A 10,586-nucleotide genomic window follows, 5' to 3' on the forward strand; every position below is an offset into this window, starting at 1 on the left:
TACATTTACTCCTCGGTCTCGATGGTCCTATGGTAAATGGCGAGGGCTGTATTCTGTGAATGGGTGTGGGGAGGCGAGGAGGGGTGTTCTGTCTTACTGGTGAGGTAGAGGAATGGAATGTATTGTGTAAATGGGTGTGTGAATGTGTGTGTTGGGGTGAACGAGAGAGGGATCTGTTGTGCGAATGGGTGTGTGTGTGTGTGTGTGTGTGTGTGTGTGTGTTGGAGAGGCACGTTCTCCCCACTGCCCATCTCCCGTGTCAACGTGGGGTTTCTTCCCACAATCCAAATAGGTGCAGGTTAGGGTGGGATTGGCCGTGCTAAATTGTCCCCGTAGTGCCCGGGGATGTGCAGGTTAGGGTGGGATTGGCCGTGCTATATTGTCCCGTAGTGCCCAGGGATGTGCAGGTTAGGGTGGAATTGGCCGTGCTGAATTGTCCCCGTAGTGCCCAGGGATGTATAGGTTAGGGTGGGATTGGCCGTGCTAAATTGTCCCCATAGTGCCCAGGGATGTGCAGGTTAGGGTGGGATTGGCCGTGCTAAATTGTCCCCGTAGTGCCCAGGGATGTGCAGGTTAGGGTGGGATTGGCCGTGGTAAATTGTCCCTGTAGTGCCCAGGGATGTGCAGGTTAGGGTGGGATTGGCCGTGCTAAATTGTCCCCGTAGTGCCCAGGGATGTACAGGTTAGGGTGGGATTGGCCGTGCTAAATTGTCCCGTAGTGCCCAGGGATGTGCAGGTTAGGGTGGGATTGGCCGTGCTAAATTGTCCCGTAGTGCCCAGGGATGTACAGGTTAGGGTGGGATTGACCATGCTAAATTGTCCCCGTAGTGCCCAGGGATGTGCAGGTTAGGGTGGGATTGACCAATGGGTAATGCAGAGAAAAGGGTGGGGACTTTCTCTGAGCGGGATAATTTTCCGAGGTTGGGTGTGGACTCGATGGGCCGAATGGCCTGCTTCCAGCCGGTCGGGATTCTCCGATCATGTGAATGGGTGAAATGCGAAAGGGGAGAGCGATCCAGAGACAGGGAAAAGCAGACGCCGGAATCCGGTAGGGACCGGCAGGAGGCAGGGCGATCACGGAGCCAATGGGGCTGAAAAGTCACCCTTTCGTGTATTGACCCTTCCTCGGGACTAGCCGAAGACGGAGTCCTGAGGGGGAAGGGCTGACCAGCCCAGGGAAGGGGAGCTGTTCCCTCAATTGGAGGTGAGTTGGGGGAGTGGAGGGGGAGGAAGGAGGGATCGCTTTGGTGGCAGTGGGTGAGGGAATTTGGAGTTGGAGTGAACTCTTTGCTGGTTGGAGGTGGGGCGCTTCCTCTCGTGGGGGTGGGGAGTGAGGGGGGAGTTGAGGGTGGGTCTTCATTCCTTCGCCCCAGTCTCCTCTTCCATGTGCCAGCCACCACCAGTCGGCGCTGGGCCGCTGGCCGGTGTCGATGCCTTGCCCCAGTTGCCCTCCCTCTTGCATTTCATCCGCCGGTTCTGAAACCAGACCTTGACCTGGCGATCGGTCAGGGACAGGGCGGCGGCTATCTCAAGTCTGCGCCGACGGGTCAGGTAGCGGCTAGAGTGGAATTCTTTCTCCAGTTCCAGGGTCTGGTGCCGGGAGTAAACCTGGCGACAACTGCGCGTTACTGTCCCGTAGCCACATCCTGGCGAGATTGAGGGAGGGGGTGTGGGGGGACAAAGAGAGAGAGAGAGAGAGAGAGGGAGAGAGAGAGGGAGGCAAAGGAGGAGAGACAGAGAGAAAGGAGAGAGATACAGAGAGAGAGAGAGAGGAGGTGGGGGGAAGGAGAGAGAGAAAGAGGGACAAGATGGAGGGACAGAGAAAGGAGAGAGAGAGAGAGAGAGAGAGAGAAGGTTGGAGGAAGGAGAGAGAGAAAGAGGGAGAAGGTGGAGGGACAGAGAAAGGAGAGAGAGAGAGAGAGAGAGAGAAGGTTGGAGGAAGGAGAGAGAGAAAGAGGGAGAAGGTGGAGGGACAGAGAAAGGAGAGAGAGAGAGAGAGAGAGAGAAGGTTGGAGGAAGGAGAGAGAGAAAGAGGGAGAAGGTGGAGGGACAGAGAAAGGAGAGAGAGAGAGAGAAGGTTGGAGGAAGGAGAGAGAGAAAGAGGGAGAAGGCGGAGGGACAGAGAAAGGAGAGAGAGAGAGAGAGAGAGAAGGTTGGAGGAAGGAGAGAGAGAAAGAGGGAGAAGGTGGAGGGACAGAGAAAGGAGAGAGACAGAGAGAGAGAGAAGGTTGGGGGAAGGAGAGAGAGAGAGAAAGAGGGAGAAGGTGGAGGGACAGAGAAAGGAGAGAGAGAGAGAGAGAGAAGGTTGGAGGAAGGAGAGAGAGAAAGAGGGAGAAGGTGGAGGGACAGAGAAAGGAGAGAGAGAAGGTTGGGGGAAGGAGAGAGAGAGTGAAAGAGGGAGAAGGTGGAGGGACAGAGAAAGGAGAGAGAGAGAGAGAGAGAAGGTTGGAGGAAGGAGAGAGAGAAAGAGGGAGAAGGTGGAGGGACAGAGAAAGGAGAGAGAGAGAGAGAGAGAGACAGAGGAGAGAGAGAGAAGGTGGTGGTGGGGAGGTGGAGAGAGAGGAGGAGAGACAGAGAAAGGAGAGAGACAGAAGCAGAGAGGGAGAAGGTGGGGATGGGATTGGGAGAGAGAAAAGGTGAGTGAGAGGTGAGGGAGATAGAGAGAAAGGGAGAGAGAAAGAGAGAGAAAGAGAAAGAGAAAGAGAGAAGGTGGGAAAAAGAGGGAGAGAGAGCGGCAGAGAGAAACGGGAGGAGGGGAGAAATAGAGAAAGAGAGAAAGAAGGAGGGACAGAGGGACGGAGGGAAGGAGGAGAGAGTGGAGAGACAGAGAAAGAGGAAGAGAGAGGCAGAGAGAAAGAGGGAGGGGAGGGAGAGGGACAGAGAGAGAAGTAGAGAGAAAAAGATAGAGAGAGAGAAGGGAGACAGAGAAAAAGAGAGGGAGGAAGTGAGAGAGAGAGACAAAAAGAGGGAGAAAGGGAGAGAGAACAAGAAAGCAAGAGTTAGAGAGAGTGTGAGCGGGAGAGAGAGGCAGAGATAAGGGAGAAGAAAGGGAGAGAGAAAGAGGGATGAAGTGAGAGAGAGAAAGGGAGGGAAGAGAGAGAATGGAAGACAGAGAAAGAGAAAGCAGGAGAGAAATAATGAAGGGAGAAAGAGGAAAAAAGAGAAAGGAAGAGAGAGCGAGAGAGAGAGAAAGAAAGAGGGAGGGACAGAAAGAGAGTGGGAGATATAAAGAGAGGGAAACAAATATTTAATTCACATTTAGGCCAGTTTTAATTCTTCATGATATTAATGTGAATCAAGTAAACAGCTTTTATCTATTGAGTCAGACTGTTAGAGGCGTACAGCACGGAAACAGACCCTTCGGCCCGACCCATCCGTGCTGACCCAGATATCCCTAACCTAATCCAGTCCCCATTCCCCAGCACTTGGCCCTATCTCCCTCTAAACCCTTCCTGTTCCTGTCCCCCATCCACCTTTTAAATGTTGTCATTGTACCAGCCCCCACCCCTTCCTCTGGCAGCCCCTCCCACACACGCACCACCTCCTCGGGTCCCTTCCCTCCTCTCACCTTAAACCTACCCCCCTCTAGATCTGGACTTCCCCACCCCAGGGGGAAAAGACCTTGTCTATTTACCCCCCCACCCTCGTGATGTTATAAACCTCTATAAGGTCACCCCTCAGCCTCCGACGCTCCAGGGAAAACAGCCCCAGCCTGTCCAGCCTCTCCCTGTAGCTCAAACCCTCCAACCCTGGCAACATCCTTGTAAATCTTTTCTGAACCCATCAAGTTTCAAAGATGAAAGACAGAGGGTGGTGGTGGAGGGTTGTTTTTCAGACTGGAGGCCTGTGACCAGTGGAGTGCCACGAGGATCGGTGCTGGGTCCACTGCTTTTCATCATTTATATAAATGATTTGGATGCGAGCATAAGAGGGACACTTGGTAAGTTTGCAGTTAACACCAAAATTGTCGGTGTAGTGGACAGCGAAGAGGGTTACCTCAGATTACAACAGGATCTGGACCAGATGGGCCAATGGGCTGAGAAGTGGCAGATGGAGTTTAATTCAGATAAATGCGAGGGGCTGCATTTTGGGAAAGCAAATCTTAGCAGGACTTATCCACTTAATGGTAAGGTCCTGGGGAGTGTTGCTGAACAAAGAGACCTTGGAGTGCAGGTTCATAGCTCCTTGAAAGTAGAGTCGCAGGTCGATAGGATAGTGAAGGAGGGGTTTGGTATGCTTTCCTTTATTGGTCAGAGTATTGAATACAGGAGTTGGGAGGTCATGTTGCAGCTGTACAGGACATTGGTTAGGGGCCCCTGTTGGAATATTGCGTGCAATTCTGGTCTCCTTCCTATCGGAAAGATGTTGTGAAACTTGAACGGGTTCAGAAAAGATTGACAAGGATGTTGGAGGGTTTGAGCTACAGGGAGAGGCTGAACATGCTGGGGCTGTTTTCCCTGGAGCGTCGGAGGCTGAGGGTGACCTTATAGAGGTTTACAAAATTATGAGGGGCATGGATAGGGTAAATAGGTAAAGTCTTTTCCCTGGGGTTGGGGAGTCCAGAACTAGAGGGCATAGGTTTAGGGTGAGAGGGGAAAGATATAAAAGAGACCTAAGGGGCAACTTTTTCACACAGAGAGTGGTACGTGTATGGAATGAGCTGCCAGAGGAAGTGGTGGAGGCTGGTACAATTACAACATTTAAGAGGCATTTGGATAGGTCTATGAATAGGAAGGGTTTGGAGGGATATGGGCCGGGTGCTGGCAGGTGGGACTAGATTGGGTTGGGATATCTGGGTCAGCCTGGACAGTTTGGACCGAAGGGTCTGTTTCTATGCTGTACATCTCTATGACTCTATGACATCCTTCTGATAGGAAGAGGACCAGAATTGAACACAACATTCCAAAACTGGCCCTGATCAACTTCCTGTACAGCCGCAATATGACCTCTCAACTCCTGCACTGAATGCTCTGACCAAGAAAGGAAGGATTAACCCAATTCAGTTACAATTTCTGTCCGTCACCATCTCCCTCTTCCTTTCCCTTATTCCCTCTCTTACTGAGACGTGGACACATTTGTTGTAGACAGCACAGAATGGGTGAGATGTTGATGGCGCAGATCGACCAGCAGGAATCTACATTGCTCTGTGTTCTTTCATTTTGCTGAGTAAATTATCAACACTTGTGGGGGACACTCACGTCTTGTGCAGATATGAGGTAGTTGGTGTTCTCGGCATAGTTTTGTCTGGGTTTAGTCATTTGGTGTAACTTGTTTCTCAGTCTCTTGTATTCTGATGCAATGCAGATCTGCAAGGATTTGTCTGTACATGTAGGTGGTTAGTTTCTGTGTTTTACCTGTGTTCATGTAGGAGTGTGTGAATATGTGTGTGTGTGAGAGAGAGAATCTCTGTGTGTGCATGGGTGTGAGACAGTGTGCATGGAAGAAGGGGTGTGTGTATGTGTGTGTGTGAGAGAGAGAGAGAAAGAGAAAGTGTGTGAGAGAGATATGAGGGAGTGTAAAAGAGTGTGTGTGTGTGTGAAAGAGATAGTGTGTGTCTCTGTGTGGGAGATAGAGAGAGCGAGAGAGATAGTGTGTGTGTGTCAGAGAGAGAGAGCGATGTTGCGTCCCTGTGTGAGATAGCTAGAGTAAGAGAGCGATGGTGTGTGTCTCTCTGTGTGAGATAGAGAGATAGTAAGGGTGAGATGGGGAGGCACAAATAGAGTTGAATGCTTCTGTATATGACAGAGAGAGTGAAAGTGAGAGTGACAGAGAGTATGTCTTGGTGAGACAGCGAGTGAGAGAGATAGTGTGTATCTCTGACTGAGATAGAGTGAGAGTGACAGTGAGTGTGAGATAGAGCAAGAGATAATGAATGTCTGTGAGATAGAGACTGAGAGATAGTGAGTGTTTCTATTTAAGACAGAGAGTATGTGTATCTCTGTATGAGATAGAGAGAGTGAGATAGAGTATGTATCTCTGCTTGTGATAGAGTGAAAGAAAGGGTGACAGAGTGAGTGTCTTTCTGTTTGTGTGTGAGAGAGGTAGTGAGTATATCGCTGTGTGATAGGGAGTCAGCGAAGGAAAGAGTGTGAGAGAGTGAGTGAGTGTGTCTGTATGAGATAGAGGGAGAATAAGATAGTGTATCTCTGTGTGTGATCGAGAGAGTGAAAGACATAGTGATAGAGTGAGTGTGTCTCTGTATGAGATAGAGGGAGAATAAGATAGTGTATCTGTGATTGAGAGAGTGAAAGACAGTGTGATAGAGTGAGTGTGTCTCTGTGTGAAATAGAAAGGGAGATAGTGAGTGTGTTTCTGTGTGAGATAGAGAGAGAGAGATAGTGGGCGTGTTTTGTGCAAGATAGTGAGAGAGTGAATTTCTGTGTGAGATAGACAGTGAGGTAGACAGAGAGAGTGAGGCAGAGAGTATGTTCTGTGTGAGATAGAGAGAGAGAGATGGTGGGTGTGTTTTGTGTGAGATAGAGAGAGGGATTGTGAATTTATGTGTGAGACAGAGAGAGAAATAGTGAGCGTGATTGTGTGAGATAGAGATCGTGAATTTCTGAGACAGAGTGAGAAATACTGAGTGTGTTTTTTTGTGTGAGAGAGCGCAAATTTCTGAAATAGATTGAGTGAGATAGACACAGAGAGAGAGATAGTGAGAGTGTTTCTGTGTGAGACAGTGAGACATCGTCAATAGCTGTGTGAGATAGACAGAGAGAGGGTGAGAATGTTTTGTGTGAGATAGAGAGAGATTGTGAATTTCTGTTTGAGATAGAGTGAGAGAGAGAGATAGGGAGTGTGTTTCTGTGTGAGATAGAGAGAGCGTGAATTTTCCTGTGTGAGGTAAAAAAAAGAGTGGGTGCGTTTTTATGTTCGAGAAACATCTGAATTTCTGTATGAGACAGACAGTGAGAGAGTCAGAGAGTGTGTGTTTCTGTGTGAGATAGGGAAAGTGAGGTAGACAGAGAGTGAGTGAGTCAGTGAGTGTGTTTCTGAGTGAGATAGAGATCGTGAATTTCTGTGTGAGATAGGCAGAGCGAGGTAGACAGACAGAGAGAGAGAGAGAGAGAGATGGTGGGTGTGTTTCTGAGTGAGGTAGAGAGAGATCGTGAATTTTCCTGTGTGAGATAAAAAGAGTGGGTGCGTTTTTATGTTCGAGAAACATCTGAATTTCTGTATGAGACAGACAGTGAGAGAGTCAGAGAGTGTGTGTTTCTGTGTGAGATAGAAGGATGGCGAATTTCTGTCTGAGATAGGGAAAGTGAGGTAGACAGAGAGTGAGTGAGTCAGTGAGTGTGTTTCTGAGTGAGGTAGAGAGAGATCGTGAATTTCTGTGTGAGATAGGCAGAGCGAGGTAGACAGAGAGAGAGATGGTGGGTGTGTTTCTGTGTGAGATAGAGAGAGATCGTGAATTTCTGTATGAGACAGACAGTGAGAGAGTCAGAGAGTGTGTGTTTCTGTGTGAGATAGGGAAAGTGAGGTAGACAGAGAGTGAGTGAGTCAGTGAGTGTGTTTCTGAGTGAGATAGAGATCGTGAATTTTTGTGTGAGATAGGCAGAGCGAGGTAGACAGAGAGAGAGAGAGAGAGAGAGTGGGTGTGGTTCTGAGTGAAATAGACCGAGAGAAGTGAGAGTGTTTCTGTGTGAGACCGGGAGAGAGATATGAATTTCTGTGCGAGGTCGGCAGAGTGGGATAGACAGAGTGAGATAGTGGGTGTGTTTCTGTGTGTGTGAGAGAGGGAGAAGGTGAGTGTTTCGGTGTGAGATGGGGAGACAGATCGTGAATGTCTGTGTGAGATAGACAGAGTGAGAGTGAGACAGTGAGCATGCTTCTAAGATGGACAGAGAGAGATAGTGAGCGCGTTTCTGCGTGAAATGGAGAGAGAGAGAGAGAGATAGTGGGTGTGTTTTTGTGTGGGATAGACAGAATGTGAGAGTGTTGCTGTGTGAGATCGGGAGAGAGATCGTGAATTTCAGAGATAGGCTGAGTGAGATAGAGAGAGAGAGTGTAAGAGCGTGTGCGTGTGTGTTCCCGTGTGAGATAGACAGAGAGAGAGAGAGAGAGTGTGTGTATACGTGTGGGATAGAGAGAATGTGAGAGTGTTTCTGTGTGAGATCGGGAGAGAGATTGTGAATTTCTGTGTGAGATAGAGAGATAGTCAGACTGAGATAGACAGAGAGAGAGAGAGAATGTTTACTTGTGAGATAGAGAGATAGTCAGACTGAGATAGACAGAGAGAGAGAGAGTGTATACGTGTGAGATAGAGAGAGTGAGTGTGTTTCTGTGTGAGATAGACAGAGAGAGAGAGAGTGTGTTTACTTGTGAGATAGAGAGATAGTCAGACCGAGATAGACAGAGAGAGAGAGAGTGTATACGTGTGAGATAGAGAGAGTGAGTGTGTTTCTGTGTGAGATAGACAGAGAGAGAGAGAGTGTGTTTACTTGTGAGATAGAGAGATAGTCAGACTGAGATAGACAGAGAGTGTGTGGTGTGTGTGTTTCCGTGTGAGATAGAGATGATCAGATTGAGATAGACAGAGAGTGAGATAGTGAGTGTGTTTTTGTGTGAGATAGACAGAGAGAGAGAGAGAGAGAGAGTGTTTACCTGTGAGATAGAGAGAGTGAGACAGTGAGTGTGTTTCTGTGTGAGACAGAGAGAGTGAGAGAGAGAGTGTGTTTGCGTGTGAGATAGAGATAGATTGAGATAGATAGTGTGTGTTTCTGTGTGAGAGAGTGAGAGAGAGAGTGTGTTTAAGTGTGAGATAGAGAGATAGATTGAGATAGACAGTGTATTTCTGTGTGAGATAGAGAGTGAGAGTGTGTTTAAGTGTGAGATAGAGAGATAGATTGAGATAGACAGTGTGTGTTTCTGTGTGAGACACACAGAGAGAGAGTGTTTAAGTGTGAGATAGAGAGATAGATTGAGATAGACAGAGTGTGTTTCTGTGTGAGACAGAGAGAGAGTGAGAGAGAGAGTGTGTTTACGTGTGAGATAGAGAGAGAGATAATGAGTGTTTCCGTGTGAGACAGAGACAGAGAGCTGGTGAATGTCTCTGAGAGAGGGAGAGAGGCAAGTGTCAGTCCCTCAGTGTCTCCCCCACAGTTCCACCCCCACCCCCTCCAGCTCACCTCCTCACCCAGTAGCCCCCACCCCACCCCCAGGAACTGTGCACTCACCGACCCGGGAGCTGCGTTTCCACATCCAGGGGTGTACCGGGTGGCTGACCCACCGGGACCCGGCTCCGGGGACCCCGTCCCTGCGGCCGTGCGGGGGATCCAGCCGGCCGCTCGGCCCGTCCTCCCGGCCCGCGGGCAAGTAGGCAGCAGGCCCGGCGACGGCAGGCAGCGGGAAGGCGGCTCCCCACTGCGCCGCGGCGGGATAGGCGGCCGGGCCGAAGGGCGCCGGGTCCGGGTCCGGCTCCGGGCGGGCGGCAGGGCGGCGCGGGAGAGACGGGGAGCTGGCGAAAGGGAGATTCATTTGGGCTGTTCCTCCCTCCCTCCCATCCAACTCTAGCCAACTCCACCCCAGCCAACCCAAGGCAGCTCCCTCCCCTACCCTCCCCTCCCCTCCCCTCCGGGCTGGTACGGGCGGAGGGTAACCTGCCCCCTGAGACAGTCGGTCCCCTCTCCTCAACCATCAGACCCCCTTCCGTCTGGTCCCCAGGAGCACAAACCCCCATTCCCCGCCTTGTCTCCCTCCCCCCCCCACCCTTCCTCCCCTCCTCTCCATCCCTCCTCGCCCCCAATTCACCCCTCGTAACCCCCTCCTCACACCCCCAATTCCCCCCTCACAACCTCCCTCCTCCTCACACCCCTCACCCCCAATTCCCCCCTCACCCACACCATTCCCCCTCACCCCCAATTCCCCCTCACAACCCCCTCCTCCTCATACCCCTCAGCCCCAATTCGCCCCTCACACCCCCATCCTCACACCCCTCACCCACACCATTCCCCCCTCACCCACATCATTCCCCCTCACCCCCAATTCCCCTACCCACCCCCTCCTCCTCATACCCCTACCCCCAATTCCCCCCACGCCCCTCCTCCTCATACCCCTCACCCCCAATTCCCCCTCACACCCCCCTCCTCACACCCCCAATTCCCCCCTCACAACCTCCCTCCTCCTCATACCCCTCACCCCCAATTCCCCCTCACACCCCCTCCTCCTCATACCCCTCACCCCCAATTCCCCCCTCACCCACACCATTCCCCACTCATCCCCAATTCCCCCCTCACAACCTCCCTCCTCCTCATACCCCTCACCCCCAATTCCCCCTCACACCCCCATCCTCACACCCCTCACCCCCAATTCCCCCTCACAACACCCTCCTCTTCATACCACTCAGCCCCAATTCGCCCCACACACCCCCATCCTCACACCCCTCACCCACACCATTCCTCCCTCACCCCCAATTCTCCCCCACACCCCCTCCTCCTCACATCCCTCATCCCCAATTCCCCCCTCACAACCCCCTCTTTCTCATACACTTCACCCCCAATTCCCCTCTCACAACCCCCTCCTCCTCATTCCCCCCTCACCCCCAATTTTCCCTCACACCCCTCCTCCTCATGCCCCTCACCCCCAAT

The 10,586-nt window shown here is 51.2% G+C and overlaps 1 protein-coding gene across 1 annotated transcript; it reads right to left on the bottom strand.

Moving 5' to 3' along the window:
- Window positions 1–725: 725 nt before the first annotated feature.
- On the bottom strand, window positions 726–9,477 carry LOC132808925 (homeobox protein Hox-C6-like). Its single transcript, XM_060822340.1, has 2 exons — window positions 9,177–9,477; window positions 726–1,646 (listed from the first exon to the last, which is right to left on the bottom strand). Exons 1-2 carry the CDS (start codon window positions 9,475–9,477, stop codon window positions 1,357–1,359), a joined length of 591 nt encoding a protein of 196 aa, XP_060678323.1. The 3' UTR covers window positions 726–1,356.
- Window positions 9,478–10,586: the final 1,109 nt, after the last annotated feature.

Source organism: Hemiscyllium ocellatum, assembly GCF_020745735.1.
Source record: "Hemiscyllium ocellatum isolate sHemOce1 chromosome X unlocalized genomic scaffold, sHemOce1.pat.X.cur. SUPER_X_unloc_1, whole genome shotgun sequence".
Lineage (NCBI taxonomy): Eukaryota > Metazoa > Chordata > Chondrichthyes > Orectolobiformes > Hemiscylliidae > Hemiscyllium > Hemiscyllium ocellatum.

Coding starts and splice junctions, on each gene's coding strand:
- LOC132808925 (XM_060822340.1), bottom strand. CDS start 9,477: ATGAATCTCCCTTTCGCCAGCTCCCCGTCTCTCCCGCGCCGCCCTGCC. Junction 1,647..9,176: donor GAAACGCAGCTCCCGGGTCG/GTGAGTGCACAG, acceptor CAATCTCGCCAG/GATGTGGCTACGGGACAGTA.